The 21,949-nt window shown below is 41.6% G+C and overlaps 1 protein-coding gene across 1 annotated transcript; it reads left to right on the forward strand.

Moving 5' to 3' along the window:
- Nucleotides 1-450: 450 nt before the first annotated feature.
- On the forward strand, nucleotides 451-4,401 carry hmgb1a (high mobility group box 1a). Its single transcript, XM_085363847.1, has 5 exons — nucleotides 451-523; nucleotides 2,779-2,939; nucleotides 3,213-3,361; nucleotides 3,446-3,620; nucleotides 3,720-4,401. Exons 2-5 carry the CDS (start codon nucleotides 2,793-2,795, stop codon nucleotides 3,867-3,869), a joined length of 621 nt encoding a protein of 206 aa, XP_085219973.1. The 5' UTR covers nucleotides 451-523; nucleotides 2,779-2,792; the 3' UTR covers nucleotides 3,870-4,401.
- The last annotated feature ends 17,548 nt before the right edge of the window (nucleotides 4,402-21,949 follow it).

The following is a 21,949-nucleotide window of genomic DNA, read 5'->3' on the forward strand; positions in this document are numbered from 1 at the left end:
TGTCCTCCCTATACATTTTTAAAGACATAATTTGCAAATAAGCTCACGTGTATTGTGCAGAATGCACAAAGGAGCCTGTTGATAAGGAGACGTACAACCCATCCAACACAATCTGACAACATTTTACGGCCGCCTCGTTCGCTGGCTACAAGCGCTCCTCGATGTCTCATTCATTTAGCTTGCCTACTGTACACTGAGCTCAACGTAGTGAATTCAATACTATGGCAAACACACTACACTACTACCAGCTCCAGCATGCTCGGACAGAAATATTTTTGTATCCACGCGCCTCACAAAACTTCGGTGACGTTTCACAAAAGACAACCAATGGAACCTCGTCTTCTATTAGGACAATGAAAAGCCTTCGACCAATCGCAGGGACGCCAGACTGGGCGCTGTCCAATGGCGTGCGAGCCCCGCCGAGAGTAATGTTAGAGAGCTGAAGACTGAAGACACTGCGTATCGCCTGTGCTCCCTCATACACAGCCATTGCAGACCATTGAGATCCAGCGATAGTCACTGGGTAAGTATCACACACACGAACATTTTAAGTGTCCGTAAGGATGAAAATGACGGTAACATTTAAAAATATCTTACTTATATGTCTGCCACGGTTACACGCGAAACCTTTTACTGTTTGCAAATAATTTTATTGCGGGGAACCTTAAAAAAACAACAAAATTGCCGGTGCTAAGCAGGTATCGTTACATTACTCTGCCTGGGAGTGAGGACCAGACGCTCAGTAAAAAAGAAGAATTGAAAATTAACCTTGACGAAATTCGACGCAAAGCGTCGATTTCGTTAAATAAGAATAATTTTGTATAATACAATCGTGTCGTTTTCGCAAAATGGAGTCGAATCAAATGGTAGTTATCGCGAAAAAAATCAGGAATGTCTAGCGGACAACACGGTTAGCGACAATGGTAGAAGACTCACCGTTAGCTAGCCATTGGCATTGCAGTGCATTGCAAAGCTGAACGGCTGTCATGCGAAGACCGGAGGAGCGTGCGGAGTCTGGAGACGAGCATCAAAATTTATAAAAACCTAAGAAAAAGAGAGAGCATCTAAAAATACACCCGGGCAAATGTTTGTTTGCCACACTTCACCCGAGAAGACAGCGGAAAAAAAATACCTCACGATCTGCGCTTTACTGTAATGGCTGACTGTATTCGCATAGGAAACAAGGCAGCGAGGCAATGGGAAGCCAGTGACAGAGGCGCAGTTCAGTTCAACTTTTTCTAACCGTGTTTTCTCGAGAAACAAACTCGTAACTATGAGATGTGACGACGGCAAAAGAAAATTCAATCTTTCGTGATTCGAACGAGACCAAGGGGAGATTTTTCCGATGCTCGGAAAAGGTTTAAATCGGGGCTTGAAATGAAGTGGTGGCCGCGGTCGCTCTGCCCTCTATTGCGTGCAGTGCAATGGCTGAGCGTTGACACAAAGAGAAGGAGCCATATTCTCCATGTTAGTGGATGAAGACGAGCGGCCATTAGGAGCTCATAGAAACCAAGTCAGTAGCACAGCCCGCTCATAGACACAGTACAGACCCAATGTATTACTATACAAGGCGGCTAGTGCAATAGGAATCAATCGGGGAAATATTTAGTCAAGATCGCCGGCTTTCTAGACATATTTGTCGCGTAGCAAAGCGAACTGGGAGGCGGGAGGAGACATTTGAGGGGGACTTTCTTTCATGAAGAAGGCATTCTCACAAAATGGAAGAAGAAATATTGCTGTCGTTGTTGACCTCCTTTTCCTCAACGAGAGCCTTTGCGCCATTACTACTTCGCTCGACGCAGCTTACTTGGGACTTACAGTAGCATTTAATAGGAAAATGTAAAGGGGAGGGGGAGAAAAATAACAGTTTTTAAAACATTTTTCGAAAGCTTTTCACATTATTTCCCGAATAAGAGACAAAGAAGAGTTATGAGAGATGATTGTTTATGTCACGGAAGCGCAGTTTGGAGTGTTTTATTTGCAATAAATACGTGTTTTTTCTCCAATTTGTGTCTCTTTGTGTCAAAGTTATTTCTTTCGATTAAAAACACGAACACGAGTAAAACTATGGGTTTTCAGGTGATTTATTACTGCTGCAGGTTACATTTGAGGATATTTATGTTGCAAAAGAGGAAAAAAAAAGACGGGGGGCAAGAAAAATTTTGTTTGTTTTTTAACGCCCAATCCACTCATATAGCACCACGGATGGTTCAGGTTTATACCATGCAGTTGAACTTTTGCAGTTCGGTGTTTGAGAGCGATTCCGGGACATTTATTGCTGCAAACCAAACGCACATTAATGATCGCTGCTGGCTGCGATGATGGGATTTCCTTCTTTAATACGCAGCGGTGTTTTGTCATTTGGTGAAACACCATAATGAGGAGCTGACCGCGGATTTTATGTTAAGGCCACTGTAATAAATAAATAAATGGTATCAATATAACGTTTTTTTATTTATTTATTTATTTTTACATCAGCTCCGTCCGTTTTGGGCGGTGTTATTTCACAGGACTGCTTTAAGTGATATTAACTTAGTGCAGTTTGACAGCGGGGAGGGCGGGTGACTTATATAGTGCGTGCGGTCAGTAGAGACATGATTGTGTGGGTTGGACAAACATTGTAGGTCACTTTTATTTATGATTTTCTTATTATAGTTAATAATTTAAATGACACATAGCATTATTTATTAAATTTTAATATTATATTGCAGATGAATACTGCATCATTAAATTGTTGATATTCTTTATTTTATTTTTATTTTTTCTAATTGTTTTTAGATACTGTCACCAGGATGGGGAAGGATCCAACCAAGCCGAGGGGGAAGATGTCCTCCTATGCATATTTTGTGCAGACCTGTCGGGAGGAGCACAAGAAGAAACACCCTGAGGCTTCGGTTAACTTTGCCGAGTTTTCCAAGAAGTGCTCCGAGCGATGGAAGGTAGTAGAGTTTAGCTTGAGGTTTTGTTTTGGGTTGGGTTAGGGTTTGTTTTTTGTTTTTTTTGTTTTTTTTTTGAAAGTGAAATTTGTAGTCCTGCTGAGGGGTCAAGGATATATGACAAGCAGGATGTTGTTGGTTACACCTCTTGACTTTAGCTGAAAAGGTGCAGGTGTTGTGTAATGAGATAACACAAAACAAGAAATAAGCAAGCTTGGGTACAGAGGGCGACGCCTCAGAAGGTGCAGTTGGTGAGATGCCTGTTTTTGCTCTCAGACAATGTCGGCCAAGGAGAAGGGCAAATTTGAGGACATGGCCAGGCAGGACAAGGCGCGCTATGAAAGGGAGATGATGAACTACGTTCCGGCGAGGGGGGGAAAGAAGAAGAAGAAGTACAAGGACCCTAATGCCCCCAAGAGACCTCCGTAAGTACTGCAAAACCACATTTAAGGATTTTTGAGATGTATGGCGAGTGAGTTGTGTAAATGTTTTTCTGTCCCCCCCCCCAGATCTGCCTTCTTCATCTTCTGCTCAGAGTTCCGCCCTAAGGTGAAAGGCGAGAGCCCCGGCCTGTCAATTGGGGATGTTGCCAAGAGGCTGGGCGAGATGTGGAACAGCACCGCAGCCGAGGACAAGCAGCCCTTCGAGAAGAAGGCGGCCAAACTGAAGGAGAAGTATGAGAAGGTAAGAGTAAAATGTGAACGCCGACTGAGCTCTTCGGTGACAGCTGTCTATTTTTGTGTCTCGACACTGGTTCACCGCGTTTTCGCTCCTCCCTCGCAGGACATCGCTGCGTATCGCGCAAAGGGCAAACCAGGCAGCGGTGCGCCAGCGAAAGCCCCGGCCAAGGCAGAGAAGAAAGACGATGATGATGACGACGACGATGAAGATGAGGAGGAGGAAGAGGATGATGACGATGAGGATGATGATTAGTAGGTGGCAGGTGACATAAAGTGGTCATTTTCTTGTTTATAAAGCATTTAACCCCCTTGTACACACTTCACTTACTGAAAGAAAATTCATTAGTATCCAAGGGGTAAAAAATAAAAAAAAATAAATAAAACGACAAAAAAGGCTGTGTATATCAGTTGTTTTTATGCTGTACAGTTTTTTTCTCCTTTTTGTATAGTTAACACTACACAAGTATCGTGTCTGTATCTTTCTGCCAGTCTTACTTTTTTTTTTTTTTTTTTTTTCCCCCCGTGGTAGTTACTAGACCACTATCCTGCCTGGTACAGTGTAAAGGGGTGGGCTTTACAGTATTTACCTTAGCTAGAGGTGCACAGCACATAAAAATGTTCTGAGTTAGATCTGAGTGCTTCTTTTTTTTTTTTCCTCCTTCACCTGTGTGTTTTTATTTTAAATTACATGTTATCAAAATTGACGTATCACAGTTGTTTTACTGATCTTTATGTACCACTGTAATAGCAAAATAAGACAAAAAAACCTTGTTTATTGTTGAAAATTAAATTGCTTCTGATGTCAATAAACATTTTTTTTTTAAATAAATTGGTTTTGTATTGTGTACAGGTTATGTGTTTAAAAAAACAAAAAAAAAACGTGTGAGATTTAAGCTGGTAGAGCAGGAGTAAGATGAGTTGGATTATATGGCAGCTCTATGTGGGGGGGGGGAAGAATCAAAACAAATTTAATGAAAACTAACACCATAACAGATCATTCTCTTTCGAGACCTGAGGATCAATAGTTATCTTTCTGGAAGGTGAGACGTATATTAACTCGCACTGCTGCCTTGGTTAAGTTAAAGTGACTCCACATTATGAGACCCCGACGCAATTAAAGAGAGCGGGAAAGCGTCTAACGACTCAGGTTTGATAAGCTGTTCCTATGAAGTATGACTCATCACCACAACTGTTTGTATCCTCTGTTTTTAAGTCTACTGTGGCTGCGTGCAAAAAAGCTGCTAGGCTCCTTGCCACACTAGGAGGTCCACTGAAAGTTGTAGCTTTACTGCCTTCTCTTCATGCCAACATGCATCACTGACTCTTCCTGTTTTATTTAGATCCAGCTGCTTCATCTCCTGTACTCTCTTGGTCTCATCTAGGGTATAAAAAAGAGGGGCATTTATATAAGAAGGATTATGTGCTTTGAAAAACCCAGTGACATAAGAATATGGCTGGTGCAGTCGAACCTAAAAGCCACACTTGGGCTGTGCATCGAGGCCTCAGCAGCACTCCCTTTCCCCTTGGGAGAGTGCTCATTGAGGAAGAAGGGGCTTACCAACTCCCAGTCTGAGAGTATACACAAGTCTGCACAGAGCAGGAGCAGGGCTGTGGTGTAAATTACTAGGATATGTCTTCCACTGGGCTATATCAGTCCTCAGTCTATGCACTAAGGTCAGCCTTGGCCTACTGTATGAGCTTTGGTATGAAGTGGGCCAGAAGACAGGCAGACACAGAGCAGCAGCTGACCTCTGCACTGCTTTGATAAAGCCCAGTCACCTCTCTACTCTGAAGCCTAGATATGACTGCCTTAATTCTGAATCCAGCTGCTAAAAAAAAAAAATTCTTTCCTGTTTTGTTTTTATCTCCCATTGTTCCTCAAAACTGCACAAAGCTGAGAGGCAAACCCACTTACCAAATATTTGACAGCTGCACACTCCTCGCGCTGTTGGGTATTTCCCCACTGTCTCTGTGCTCACTGTGCCACTATGGTCTGCTCTCAGTGTACAGCAGACTGTGGGAAGCGGTTAAAACGTGAATGTTTACACTCAACATCCACTGAACGGGCCAACTGGAGCGGATTGTGTGGTGGTGAGTGGCAGGAAGAAGGAAACTATGCAGAAACAGTTGCAGTTGCACTCAGCTGTTGATCAGTTTCTGTGTGGGCCTCTTTTTCGTTTCTTTCTTTTCTGTTTTTTCCAGGCCTGAAGTGCGCATACAGTACTGCAGGCTTTAGCCACACAGCGCCACTGCTGGATCTTAAAAGCCCGCTAATCCCAGCCACCTGGTGTTCTCTGGGCACGCTCTGGGCTCCATCAGCGGGCTCCGGGCGACACCTAGTGGTTACGTTGTGCGCTTGCATCCAAACTGGTGATGAAATCTCACGATTATAGTTTAAACCAGTCAATAAATACTTAACTTTGGGGTAAACATTAAAAGTCCTTGGATTACATATTGATTTAAAGCTGAAAGCCGCTGGTTCAATGCTAATGTGGACTTTATTATCGGATATGAACTTGTGTAGAAGCTTAAAGCCTTAGCTGGAAGAAATCTAAAACAGCTCACGCCTTCCGTATGTCCTCTAATGAGCTTGATCGTGACAGATTATGAAGCTGGGTTGGCATCCATCCATCCATTCGCTTCCGCTTATCCTTTTTCAGGGTCGCGGTAGGGCTGGAGCCTGACCCTGAAAAAACGGGGTACACCCTGGACAGGTCGCCAGGTTTACAGTTGTGCGATACTTCTTCCATTTCTGAATGATCACTTGAAAAGTGCTCTGTGGGATGTTCAAGGCTTGGGAAATCTTTTTGTAGCCTAAGCCTGCTTTAAACTTCTCAATAACTTTCTCCCTGACATGTCTGGTGTGTTCTTTGGACTTCATGGTGTTGTTGCTCCCAATATTCTCTTAGACAACCTCTGAGGCCGTCACAGAGCAGCTGTATTTGTACTGACATTAGATTACACACAGGTGCACCAAAGGGGGCTGAACGCACACCCAACTTTTCAGTTATTTATTTGTAAAAAATGTTTGGAATCACGTATGATTTTCGTTTCACTTCTCACGTGTACACCACTTTGTATTGGTCTTTCACTTGGAATTCCAATAAAATTGATTCATGTTTGTGGCTGTAATGTGACAAAATTCTAGGGGAATACTTTTGCAAGCCACTGTAGTGGAATTGAACTCACGACCTTCTCGGTGAGTGATAACCACCATGCCACCGTGCTGCCAGCACCACATCTATGGCACAGCTCGCAAATGCTTTTCATTATACAGTAATTAGAGGCAACAGTGAAGATGTAAGGAGCAGAGGTAGTAGAGGTAGATGAGTTTAAGCACTTGGGCTCAATCATCCAAAGCAACAGACAGCTCACAAGAGAGGTGATGAAGCGAGTGCAGGCAGGGTGTATGAGTGACAAGAGGAGTGTCAAGATGAGTGACAGGAGGATAGCAGCAAGAGTGGTGGTGATTTTCAGTCCATTCATGGACTGGCCTCCCCAGAGTCCGTACCTCAACATTAATGAAGCAGTGTGGGGTCATCAAGATGAAAACGGGACAAAAGGCAGCCGCCATCCAACAACAACCAACAAGAAGAGCTTTGAATGTCCTTCAAGAAGCCTGGAGAACTATTCCTAAAGATTACTTAAAGACATTACAAGAAAGCTTGCCTAAGAGAGTTTTAGGCTATGGTGAAGAACAAAGGTGGTCGTACCAAATCATGACATTCAAGCTTCCTAGAATTCCCGTTGTTCATTTGTGTACTGCATTAGCATGTATGTTTGCACATATTATATATTGCTACTTTGCCACAGTACAGTACAGATATACTATCACATGAAAAGGCCTGCAGCTGGCTGCCTGGTCACTCCAATTTGAAGATGCACAGAAGAGCATTGGGGATTTTTACAGAGTGACACCAGTGTGTGTATTGCTGTCTTTCCTTTGGCACAACATTTGTTATACTCTCAGTGTAACAGATTTATGTCCTTATGTGTATTCTGTTAAATGTGTGTTTTGTGTTTCCTTCCTCAGCTTGTGCTCGTTTGGATCCTCAATCCTGTATTTTGTGGCAGTATTATAAAAACTGAAGCATAGCCATCATTCGTCGCTGCAGATGAAGCTGTTGGATTTCAAAGCTGTTTATTTTCCAGTCTGTATGTGTGAACCACCTTTCCTTTTCACTTATTGAACCTATCCTATAAATAAAAGTATTTATTACTACCATTACTTATTTTGCATTGCTTCTGTTTTGATCCCTCGTGTGTGTATTTAGAAGACTTTGATTGCCTCATTTCAGACCTTTACATCCGAATCAGACTTCAATCAGACATCAATCAGGCTCCCAGCGATGAGGAATGTTGCAACAAAAAGCACAAAATCATCACTTTTAAGTAGGAAGTAGCAGTCATCCGCTGATGTAAGATCTGGTCCTAATAATGGTTTTTCCTTGACAGTAACACTGTTCTCTACAGTCACTCTGCACAGCCAGAAACCTGAAGTTTACTTATGGGGCTCTGCAGAAGATTAGCACAACAGTTTCAAAAACTGTTTCTACCTCTGGGTAAAAGAAGAGACCACCTAAATATTATGATCAGGCTACTTTTTCTTGCTTTCTTAAAAAATCATTTTTCTTTTTCCATTACTGGGACGGTCTCATAACACTGTGTACTTTTTTTTTTTTTTTTATCACAGAATACCATGGTTGTTAGATTAGGTGCTGTGTTGTAAGAGCAAATTAAAACAGTGAATTTGTGTGTTATTAGAATTATTGATATTATAAATGTGTAAAGTTCAGAATGTAACTGAGGGAAACTTTATAGAAGGACATTGCCATGGTAGGATTCAGCACGCATGCATTCATTGATGTTTCCTTAGAAACCAGCTGTACTTATTAGTTTAGTTTGCGTGTTATGTACACACACACGCACACACCGGTTGCTTTATTAGGTACGCTTTGCAAGTATCAGGTTGAACCCTTTTGCCTTCAGAACTACCTTAATTCCTTCATATCCAAAAGCTGCCCTGGTCTGGTGACTGTAGAGGTTGTTTGTCTACAGTGAACTCATTGTCATGTTCATGAAACCAGCTTGAGATCATTCGAAATTTGTGACATGGTTTGTTTTTGTGTGTTGACTGTAAATGATGCTCATTGTGGTATTCAGTTTCCTAATCTTTGCTGACAGGAGTGTAGTCTTCTGCTGCTATAGCACTGCTTTAAGGTGACGTTCTTCTGCATACCTCGGTTGTAACAAGTGGTTATTTGAGTTACTTCTTATCCAACTCAAAATAGTCTGGCCCTTCTCCTCTGATCGCTGACAAAAACAAGACATTGTTCACTCAGATAACTGCTGGACCATTCTCTGGGGGGAAATCCCAGTAGATCTGCAGTTTGTGAAATACTCACCACCCTGTCTGGCACTAATAACCATGCCAAATTCACTGTCACCTTTTTCCCATTCTGATGCTCGGTTTGAACTTCAGCAGGCTGTCTTGACCATGTCTACATGCTTAGATGAGTTGTTGTGCAAAAGGATTAAAAGGATGGCTAACATGCGTCTCCAAAAATATGACAGAACCTCCACCTTGTTTTGTAGAAACTCACTCTTGCACCTCTCTCCTGACCTCCTCCATATTTCAGATTGGGATTCATCAATCAATCAGACTCGTTGCCACTGATTTTCACTTCTGTTCTTGTGCCATTTTGAATACCTAAGCCTTTTCTTTTGATTTCTTTTCCTTATGAATGGCTTCTTGACGGCCACCCTTCAACTGAACATTCTTGATGAGGCTCCAGTGAACAGTAGATGGATCATCTGAAGAGCCAGATGCATCTCTTAGGTCCTGTGTCAGATGTTTTCTTGACTTTTTTTTACTATTCCATAAAGAGCAGATTTTTAATAGATATTTTCTGGCCTGTCACTTCTTCTTGTGTACTCCACTTGTCCAGTTTTGTCAGATTTCTAAGGACACACTGGACACCATGTAGTTAATCTGCGTGCTGGAGTGGCTGTAGCTCAGGAGGTAGGGCAAGATAGATAGATTAAAAAAAAACACTTAGGCTTGTATAAATGAGTGAATGAGCCAAGTTGTATAAAATGCTTTGAGTACTCAGAGTAGAAAAGTGCTATATAAAAACCAGTCCATTTACCATGCTGATTTATAGAAAGTCTTCAGTAAATGGCTTGTTTGGAATCACCTTGTTGGCACCAAAATGCTATTTTATGTCTGTCAAATTGTTTCTTTGCTAAGTTTACTGTTATGTGTGATTAATGTTTAGAATTAGGTGCCTTTTTATGCTTGAATGAGTCATAGGTCAGTGTTAAGTGACTTAACAAATAAACAAAATAAAAGTAAACAAAAAAGCCCATTCCTCTGAAAATAGTCAGGCACACTGGACTGGACTGAAAAGTGAGTGAGAAAGCAGCGAATGTCCAAACACCTTCAGAAGGTGAAGGCTGGAGAACTATTGCTCAAGAGCATGTTAAAACATTTCAAGTGTGGCTCCTTGAAAGCAAAATATAAGCAAAGGAGGGCTGAAGAATTTGGATATTGTGGTATATTCCAGTATATTTGTAGTGAACTGCTTAAAAGGAACTAACTTTGATTCTGTCACGATCTTCTCACTCAAACAGTGTCTAGTTATAAACTCTATCTCCACTTGGTGGAGCTATTGCAAAGGTGTGTAATTGTTGAATTTCCTTTCGTCCCAGCCTTCCTGTTTTCTGTATGAATAACACATCAGAAGAATAAAAGATCTCAGTGTAATTTCTCACTCTATGGTTTTCTTTTTAGTCTTCTTTCCCCTCTGAATCCTTTGTCACTGTAGGCTACAGCGCTGCCAGTTTCACATCTATCCCACGAAATCACTTGTGATACATCCCTGCACTGCCTCCACAAAGTGAGAAAACCAAAGTTATCATCAAAGCACTCCCCAGACACGTCTTTGCTCTATAGTTTTTTTTCCTGAAATGATCTGATACATGCTGAAAGCACAATGGCAGGAAATTACAACTGGGCGATGAATAAATGTGGCGGTTACAGCAAGCATTAGAAGCACACAAACATCTAAACAAAGAAACTAACGTTTGGTAGCAAATGTTTTAATTTTAGAACCCTATTGAAAAAAAACCAAAACGTTATTCTTATCTGATTTTTCCCCCTTTTTTTGAGAAAGGGTTTCCAGAAAAAGAAAAGATCAGCCATTAATTTTGTGTTAAATGTTTTATTTTCTTTATTTCTATAGTTCAGACTGAGATAAAACTGCTTAAAATGTGCGTCATTCCACTGAAGCCCAAAGAAAAGAACTATGTGAGTATGTGAAGGCTTTTCACAGTGGGAGACGAATCTATCGGTACTGCTCTAAAACACACATGTATGTGTGTATTAAATTGTCTTGGTGACAGCAGTTACATGTGTGTTGGCATGTCCTTTTGTTTTTAAGCGTGGAAAGTGTTGCCAACGATCAAGTAGGCGGTGACACAAATGTTGAGTTCTTGTAAAACAGAATTTGTCATCCTGCACTCGTGGTTGTATCGAGTGAATCATCTCACATGTCTTTTCTCCCTGTGTGTGTGCGCCCAAGTCTTTTGTGTGGAACAATATTGGCATTTTGGCCGTGAGAACACGAGTGAAGAAATGCATTTCTTTGTGTTTATGTGAACAATGTGCACAAGCAATGTTTACCTGTAGCCAGTGCACAGGAGAAGATGGAAGAGGTGAAATACAGAGAAAACAGAATTTATAAACAGATTTGTAATGAAAACACAATTTTTCCCACTGATTTCCTTTAAAGTCCCGTTGAAGACGTAACACCTCCAGGAACTCCAAAATCTGATGGCGGTGTTACGTCATGTAGATTTACGAAAACTGATCCAACACGCCAGTCATTATGGGAAAAATTATGAACTCATGGCATGAGCACCAGTTACCGATTAAAATTTGTGGTTTTCAGTGAGATGTCTTAACAACATTTGAATTGTTTATCATCTGTCAGGTTATGGTGTAGAGCAGGAATGTCAAATATCTCGAATCGTTCCGCCAAAGACTTCAATCTGGCCCACTAGACTGCTTTGTAAAATGTGGAGAGCAAAGATTTTTGACTTTTAACTGTATTGTCATACGTTTTACAGCTTTTCCTGAAAACCTCCCCTGTGGCCAATCATTCTAAAGTGGAGAAATTAAGTAACAGATAAACGGTTAAATGAGAGAAAGTTGATGTTTTTCACTACGATAGAAATTGAGTATTTCTTAAAAGCGGGATTTTCCACATTCATAAAAAGGTCCCATATGCAAAGCAATGTTTTTAAAAATATCTCTGTCCACATGAAAACGCCATAAAATTATGTCAAGAGCATGCTAAAAATAGAAAGTGCAGATATAACCCCGCTGACCAATCACAAGCGTCGTTGTAACAACAACAAACAGTGACATGGAGCACAGTCTGATGTCAAAATAGGGTTAAAGGTGCACACCTTTGATGTTCCAAGACAAAATCGTTCATATCCTTGTCCAAATGTAAACACTGACAATGAGTTTCTGCTACCCTTCTGTCACAAATGACCCATCACTCATCTCCACCTGCTCCATCCCCCCTGCACTCTCTTCTTTAGCTCTCTTGTGCTGTCTTTCTTTGAATTGTTGGTATTTAAACTCATCCACCTTACACCTGTTTCCCTCTCATTTGCAAAGACAGTGCAGCTCCTACACATCACCCTGTGTTAAACAGTCTGATTCAAAACTTCACTGCCCTCTCCCTTAGATATCTCCATACCAGGTATGCCACCTGGCCTTTCCACTCTTCAGTCTCTACATAGCTGCCCTCACTTCCTCCTTATTAATCCTCTGCACTTCCTGATTTGCCAACTGTCCTCCATCTGTCTTCAGTGATGGAAGAAAACCGCACACACATTCACAGACACGCGCGCAAGGCAGCCAGCAGAAGTTAAACCTGTATCACCTGTATCACTAGTCAAGGTGCTGCATTTCCTCTTTAATTATGTGCAGGCATTGTTTCCACAATAACATTTAGAGCGTTAAACATTAAACACCCCTGTCCTGCTGTACTGTAAACCTCTATGGATTCTTTTGGTTAGACTTTGTCCACATGTAAAACCCGTTAAAAAAAAAACACTGAGCGCTTATCAAGCATGAAGTGATGACGTTTGTAATGAGACACTGTGGTGCGTGTCCAAATCATGGCTTTTGTGATGATGCATTTGTGCAAAGATTCGTAAGATAACTTTAAAGGCCTCAGTGTCAATGTAACATCTGCCTATCCTCTCTTGCTGAAGACCTAGTGACCTGGGAGCAGAGATTGAGAAGTAGGACGCTATCAGAAACCCAATAAGTGTGCTTTTTCAAAGCGTTTGCCAGCGGTTTACAGCGTCGAAATCTCTTAAATGAAGGTCTTCACTGTAGAATTGGGATGCAGATTTAGCGCATTCATTAACAGAATGGTTATCAGCTTAAATCATCACACTGATTACATTTTAGAACTTGATTGGATGTTAGGGAAAAGCCAAGATGATTACAGTGCACTCATATTAAGGACGGAGCAATGATGCAATTTCACTACAGGCCTGAATAATGAAATTCGTCTATCACAAACATAGTATTAAATCAAAGATATGCTGGCTTTTCTTTGCTTGGCATGTGGTGTTGTTTCTTCAACTAATTAAAAGCTGCTTTATTCTTTGTTTAATCACGGGGAAATGCAATATTATTCCATTTAATACCGAGCTAAATAACTCAGTTACTTTTAGACATTGTTGCCTAATCAGCCTTGTGTTTTATTGTGTGCCTTTATAGCTTTATGTCAATAAAAGTAAGCTGATGGAAACCAAAGCAGGAAGTTGCCTCTCTCCATGAAGAAACTGTCTTACTGAATGGGATTTATTAGGCATCACCTGCCTAATATTGTGTTGGTCCCCTTTTTGCTACTAAAACAGCCCTGACCCCCAGAGGCATTGATTCCAATAGCCCCCTGAAGCTGTGCTGTTGTTTCTGGTACCAAGCTGTTAACAAGAGATCCTTTAAGTCCTGTAAGTTGTGAGGTGGGGGCTCCAAAGACTTGTTTGTCCAGCACATCCCACCGATGCTAGATTGGATTTAGATCTGGGGAATTTGGAGGCCAAGTCAATATTCAAACTCATTTAAGTCTGTGCTCCTCAAACCATTCCCAGCAGAACATTACCCAAAGCATCACACTGCCTCCATGTGATTCCTGGTGCCAGGTGTTCACCAGGTAACCAATGTACACCCACCCAACCATCATGATATGCAGAAGAAAAAAATTCATCAGACCAGGCCACCTTCTTTTATTGCTCACTTGCCCCCTAATATATCCCGCCCACTAACAGGTGCTATGATGAAGAGATAATCAGTGTTATTCACTCCACATGTCAGTGGTCATAACGGTCTGCCTGATCGTTGTAGATATAGTGTTGTATTTACGGTAGCTGCTGTTTCATGGTCTATAAGACACACTATTGAGAAAACTCGGCCAGAAAGAAAGCGTTAAAAATAAATGTGGCACACGTTAAAAGCTGGCTTGTTGTCTTGATGTTGTCTGTACTATTTCAGCGTGTGAAATACTGAATGGAGCCAGAAGTTTGCAGAACTACTGTAGCCCCCTCCCTCCTGTATCCTCAAACAAACCCATCAGATTATGTTCTTGGCGAGTCAGGCTGTCTTTGTCTGTTTGTTTTTTTTCTTCTTCTTCTTTTAAGCTCTGCAAACACTCAGCGTTGATTAATCTGTTATCCTGTCTCTGTCAAAAAATAAACCCTGCATCAGCACAGCACTCCCACCAGCTGACTCACAGAGCAAATAAACAAGTGAACACCTGAAAAACAGCGGCTACTTGCAGACTGAGCTCAGTAAAAATAACACATAATCCTATTATTTGCTTGTTGTTACATGTGTTTGTTGGATGAAGACTGAATAAAGCAGATGACATGATCCCTTTTTTTGTGTGACATAAGCTACTTTTCTGTTATGTGACCAAAGAATCCTCCCTGGACTTGTCTTCCAGCTGCTTTTGTTCTCTGTGGAGGGCCACAGCTCATCTGATCGCTGCTGTTTTGTTCCGTAGCAATTTTATCGCACAGTGGCCATAACGTTATTCAAGTGATACTGATAACAGCACCTCACCTTTCTACTTTAGTCACCGTGAGAGAGAGCAGAGTGAAACGTGGAAAAACTGGAGAGGGTGGAGGTTTAGGTGGAGGCTGGTACTGCCTGTGGTTTGCTCTAAAAGCGGTGCGGCCACACCTTGGTGAAACATTGCTGTGCCGGTGTTTCATGATCCCAGAGGGGACTGACCCACGGGGACTCATGCCAATGTTAGACATTAAAGTGTGTGTGTTTCTGCATATCTATCTCTCTCTCTCTCTATATATATATATATAGATATACCTATATATATATATATATATATATATATATATATATATATATATATATATATATATATATATATATATATATATATATATATGCGTGTGTGTGTGTGTATGAATGTATCTCCAGAAATAGCAGACAGGTAATGATAGTTACAGATTGATGAGTCACAATGACAACCCCGTGGGGCCGCACTGTTTATTGTGACAAAAACACTCATTGTAAATAGGATGAATGTATAAACTGGCCAGACGGTGGTGTCAGAAGAGAGATTTTGTAACATACTTAAACAGTTTGCAAATGACGTGAATTTGTGAAAGTTTTTTGTGCAACAATTTGTGACATTTGTCCTCAGAGTTGAAATTTTGGGTGTCACATTTGGGGAAAATTGAGACGTCAGATGATCATAAAAATCATCATAACGATAAGTAAAACTTTTGGTTGGTGATGTACATATGACGTAGATTTAACTCATCAGTATAAATCTCCTCTATCATGAATGTTTAATCTACGTGGTGTTGCATATACTCCCCAGAAAGCTGATTCTGTTCATTTGACCTAGCGTTTTCAGTCTCAGCTGACGGTATGTTTGTCCACTCTTATAAACAGTACAGTTGCACAACGGCAGAAACGTGCACTATTTCCTAATATTGAACCACAAGCTCAGTTTCATGATTGTTAACATTCAGACTGATTGTTGATCAATGGCTACTCTTCAGTTTGTGAGTGGTAGCATTGTAAGTTGGTAAAAGATGTACCTTTAGGCTCTCTCTTCGGGTCAGCATTGGCTATTTCATTTCCACATAAATGGCCTCCCTTGACTCCCCCCTCAAACAAGTGTGCATCCTCAGAAAGAGTGTCCCATGGCCTCAGGTGTAACTACACTGTGAAATCCTGTCCTGACCAGACAGCTTTTCTATGTTGAGCCAACCGCTTAGCCAGGTTGTTTGGTTTTCCCAATGGCACCATTGTGGCATTTAACTGTGTACACTATATCAGTGTCAATGTCAACAGCAAGTTTTACCGGTGTTTACCAGTGACAGTTGCGCCACAGTTTATAAAGCTTTTTAATATTGAATGTGAAATGTGTCCTTATGTCTTCTTTTCTCTTGGTCCTGAGCTTTGACATTTTGTCAATGAGAAACAAAGAGCATGACAGCTAGTTGTATTGTTGTATTGGAAGATCATGTGTGTGCATCTAATGTTACTACACGAGGTTTCTTCTGATTGGATGACTTCCAAATTTGTCCTGCTTTTCTACACATTTTAACTTGTTCTGATTAGAGCTCGTGTATTATATTTTCATCATATATTAACAGTTTTTGTCCAAATATTCAGAAAACTATATTCTGCAGTTTTGGTCGGCCAATCTTTGGCGTAGCATGTTTTGGGGTTTTAGAGCCACACAGGTGCAATGTTTTGAAAAAATATGTCTCAGCTGTTCCTATACGCCTGACACCTAAGGTACCATCAGTGTATTTTTTGTTTGCTGTCGTTTTTCTTCCCTGGACTGCCTGGAGCATGTTTTAAGGGTTTTGCAGGTTTGGTGAATACCGTGCTGGGGTAACCAAGGTAACCATGCTGGCAGTTTGCGTAACAACGATGATGAAACTGAGCTCATGGCTCATTGTTAGGCAGTGGGGCTAGTTTTGGTCTTTATGCAACTGTTTATAAGGCTGGGAAACATGCAGTCAGTTTAGAGTAAACAAGATACTTGGATAAATGATGAAAAGTTTCCCCCACTAAAAACACAACAGAACCAACCTTCCTTACCCTGGATTATCGAGCATGTACCATGACAACATGCAGCAGCATCAGAGGACATCACATTCTTTCTCACCTATTCACAAGATTTCACCACAGCAGGTAGCTATGGCAGTTTTAGATCAGGTGCTCTTCCTTTTACAACCTCTAGGGTATCTGTGCCTCTGCCTGAGCTCAAACCTGTTAGGCAAACATGCCACTGGCTCTTATTTAACACTGCCTTGTTTTAATTGTCCTAGCCAAAACCTTACTCCGATCCTACTCAGACCAAGGCTGAACTCAGGTCTAATTCAAATCTTCCAGGACACATGTTAAGTGTCTTCAGGTGAGATACTAAAGTCCAGGTGAAACCAAATGTGTGAATGTGTTTGTTGCCAATCAAGCACTGTGAATGTGGCTTCTAGGGTAAAGTGCATTGCGTGATCAGGTTGAATGAAAAACACTGTATGTGGAAATACCTGTCCATTTTTCCCCCAAAGGATGGCAGATTTACGTCCTCATAGCGTGAGTAATGCAAAACACATCCAACATCAAGGACGTTTTTTTTTTGCTTGATGAGTAAACCTGTTACGCCTAATTCCGGCAGGCAGTGCCTGACATGCCTACTTTCATGCAGCACTACAGACTTACTGTGTTGAACAAGCTGAACAGGCAGTGAAGAAAGGGAAGAGCACAAAGCCAGCCGATGGACTGAACAGTGCCTCTATGGGACGTTTCTTACAAACACAGAGAATAAATGCTGAATAACTCACATTCACAGGTAAACAGAGAGTGTGGAAATAAGGCTCCACACTCCCTGCAGCAGGTGCACGTCGATACAAAATACAAGTGCCAAGTGTTTATTTTACTCCCCTTCTGTGGTAGACAGATGGCAAAAATGTGCGGTGATGACAAATGTTTTCATAGCCATGGAGGGGGGAGGTTTTAACTGTGACGAGCATGTACCGCTTAACTCCAGAGAAACCACCAACTGCACTCGACAGCGATTCAAAACAAACAGATAAATGAAGTAACTTGAAATCACAGACACGACTAGATTTAGCCTTCAGCAAAGGTCTGTCAGGGGGATGTCAGGCCAGATGCCTGTGCTGATTTAACACTAAGTGTGTTAGACAGGTGGACAGATTAGAGGTGTACCCACCTCCGCTTGATCTGCACAACAATAGTTCGCTGTAGATAAGCTCAGGCTTAGGGTGTCTCCTGGTAAGTCTGAGCCTAATCCAACTCAGGTTTAGACTATGGCTTTTGAGGGGGACCTGATCCTGCATAATAATGGCAGCTCTTTTGGGATTGGTGATATTTGTAGCAGAGTTGTCAGTCTGGGAAAAGATTCTCTGGAGATTTTTCACACACAAAAAACAACAACAACAAAAATGACAGGGGGATTATTTAAAATGAAAGAACTTGTTGAATTCAGTGGCTTTTTGTTCTTATAAAACGCTCCTTGTACTGGCTGGTTGTTGGTTTTGCTCATTATTTGGATAAACACATGTTTTTTTGGAAAAAACACACAATTGTTTAGGTTGTTGATCTCTCTCAGTGAGGGACTGATGAGCATGAAAGCATATTAGCAGGAAGGAGATGTTACTCCGTGCCCGTGGTAGGGAAATAATTGCTCATACCTCCATTGGGAGAGACAAACTGGATTGTCCTCTCAGTCTGAGGGTGTTACATGTGAGGGTGTGTTGTGTTGCGTTGGTAGTTTCCAGAGGAAAAAAAACAAACCCCCCCCCCCAATCTTTGAGCCACAGTCTAAGCTCAAAATCTACTTCAAGATCTAAGAATAGCTGATGACACACGGCGCATGTTAATATTCTGCGGGAAACATGGAGAGGCAGAGGGCACTGGTAGAGGACTATCCCAGCGCTGCTAGGCTGACAGTCAGCGTTTATATATGGAGCAGTGTTAACCGCTGAGTGCTGCCCTTCAAAGCTGAAATGCGACAACTGTTTTGTAGCGTCACTGGAAGTGGAAAGAGATCTTCTCTGAAAGTGGATACACTGTGCTGCTTAATCTCTAATCAAGCCCTTTGACCTATGAAGCAACCAAGGATTTGTTTCCTTGTCGTGGCCAAGCATTGTAGTTCCATAAATGTGTCGTTGTATGTGTGTGGCCTGAGTGAGACAGCAGAACAGTCTAGAGCCCGGGCAGAGGCTTACAGAGGTGTACTGTCTTTAAACTGAATGTAACATTTCTATTTGATCAGCAGACTTTGAATAGAGGAAGTAAAGGACTGCAGAGGTGACCGGGCAGTTTATATTACACAGACCTGCACTGTCAAACAAGCAAAGACAAGTGCTGAGCAGGGAAACACATGCTGCACAGGCACACTGAGACTCTGAACGCTCGCCAATGCTTGGATTTATTTATGGTAAATGGCCTGTATTTGTATAGCGCTTTACTAGTCTCTAAGGACTCCAAAGCGCTTTACACGTCCAGTCATCCACCCATTCACACACACATTCACACACTGGTGATGGCAAGCTACATCGTAGCCACAGCCACCCTGGGGCGCACTGACAGAGGCGAGGCTGCCGGACACTGGCGCCACCAGGCTCTCTGACCACCACCAGTAGGCAACGGGTGAAATGTCTTGCCCAAGGACACAACAACCAAGACTGTCCAAGCCGGGGCTCGAATCAGCAACCTTCCGATCACAAGACGAACTCCCAACTCTTGAGCCACGATCGCCCGTGGCCAGATATAAGACATTTTGGTTGGAGCACATCTGCAGAAGAAAGTCTTGCATCCAGGCTTGGATACAGAAGGCATAGATCAAATACCATGTGACATTAGGCTTATGTACAGCTTTAATATAATGCAAATAACCTCAACCTCTAACCACAATGCAACAATAATAAAATGTCACCCCATGAAAGTCCTACATACAGTGATATAATAACATAATCAGTGAACTGATAACTTGTGCAGAATTCACCTGCTTGCTGCTACTACTGCACATTCACCTAATATACTATAAATATAATGTTCTTTCTCTACCCCCCCCCCCCATTTTTTTGCACATGTCGAGGAGAGTGTCAGGTTACATTTCACTGTGTGTTATGCTTGTATAACTATGCATCTGACAAATAAAGAACCTTGAACCTTGAACTTGGCTGCACGCAAGCCAAGTATGTGGACCTTTTACAACCAGATGTTTCTTTTATGGATCATAATGGAAAATATCTGCATTTCAGCTTCACTTAATAAGCTTGCTAGTACCAGGATGGACAACTTTCCCTTCAGATCACTCTTAATTCTTTGTGGCATAGAATCAAGAAGGTGCTGGACACATCCCTCAGAGATCTTTGTCCATAGTGACATGATAGCATCTAAGAGCTGCAGTAGAAAAGTCAGCTGCACATCCATGATGTGCATCTCCCGTACATCCCAAAGGTGCTCGACTGGATTGAGATCTGGTGTCTTGGGAGGCCATTTGAGTACACTGAACTCATTGTCATGTTCAAGAAACCAGTTTGAGATTATTTGAGCTTTGTGACATGGCCTTTTAGAACAATACTAGGCTGTGGTGTTTCAGTGATATTCTGCTGGTGCTAAGAAGCCCTAAGTGTGCCAAGAAAATATAGAGCAGGCAACATTCTTCCAATCTTCTGTTGTGAAATTATTGTGACAGTTTCCTTTTCAGAGTTGACACAGGTGGCACTCGGTGTGGTCTTCTGCTGGTATAGGCCATCCGCTTCAAGGTTCAACATGTTGTCCTTTCATAAATGCTTTTCTGCATGTCTTTGATGTAACAAGTGTTTTCTTTTGCGTTACTGTTGGCTTCCTATCAGCTGAAGGCAGTCTGGCCATTCTCCTATGATCTCTGGCATCAACAAAGCATTTTCACCCAGAGGTGCTGCTCATGGGATATTTTGGCTTTTCTGGCCTGTCTCTGGAAACCCTAGAGATGGTTGTGTGGGAATATCTGAAATCTGAAATACTCAGACCAGCATTTGTGGCACCGACAATCACGCCACATTCACAGTCACCTTTCTTCCCCGTTCTCATGCTCAGTTTGACCTTTAGCAGGCTGTCCTGACCATATCATGATGAGTTGCTGCCATATGATTGGCTGATTAGATACTTGTGTCAGGTATACCTAACGTGTACTTAATAAGGTGGCTGTGAGTGTACGTGTGCCATGTATCTAACATATATTCAACATTAAAATGACACAGCAATTAGAAGCAATCGTCTTGAGTTTGCAATCAGTTCTTCTAACATTTTATCATTTTATATATTGGATAATTATCAAGCAGGTAGAAAATAATTAAGAGATGACTTGGTAATGGCAGTACTATTCAATCGATGCCCTCCTTTGCTTGGCGAAAATCACACACTGACCGTAATTTGGAAAACAAAGCCAACAAAACCACTTCCACACTTTACTATGCTTGTACAGGCATGCTGATGGTTGTGTGTGTGTGTGTGTCTGAGTGTGCGTAACTCACTTGCCCTCTTCACTCTCCCTTTATAGTGGGGAGATTAGGTAGTTAATCCAGTAGATCTCTGAGAAAAAGCCTCTCCTGATGCCACAATGGATTTCATTCACTCCACCAGAGAGATGACAGACCTGCTGCCGATGCATATCTCGACCCCTGACGGAAACAAGGCCACACAAGTGCGCACACACATGCACATGCACCCACACAAGGCAGAGCACTCCATGAAGGACAGGATATTATATTACATGTATTAGATGTATGCTATAAATAACCTGACAGCTATATTGAATTCATATTATAAAGCTGTCATGTTTTTTCACTTCTTAATCAGATTACTTGTTAAGTAGTCCATTTATTGTATACAGTACTAACGATGTTAAATGTAAAATATACAGTACTGTTTTATTGCTGCTCTTTACTCTTCCCTGTGTACTGAATGTCTGATTTATTGATTAAGGAGGATTACAGGAGGATCCTTGTTGCCTTGTCTCATCGTCTAAGTCACAGCTCACTAATGGAAGTGATGTCACACAGTCCTGTCTGCAAGTGCAACTGTACAACTTTGAATCCCCTACCTTTAACCTTTCCAGAGGGGGCACTTGCAAAGAAGGGTATCAATCAACACGATATATTAATTTCATTTAGTGACAAATGATTAAGAAAGGCTTTATTAACTGAGATTTTGTAAATAAAGACAAAAGAAGAATAAGATTACAGCAA

This window comes from Diplotaxodon limnothrissa, linkage group LG10 (genome assembly GCF_057381915.1).
Source record: "Diplotaxodon limnothrissa isolate DT_005_m linkage group LG10, D_limnothrissa_male_GT1.1, whole genome shotgun sequence".
In the NCBI taxonomy this organism is placed as follows: Eukaryota; Metazoa; Chordata; class Actinopteri; order Cichliformes; family Cichlidae; genus Diplotaxodon; species Diplotaxodon limnothrissa.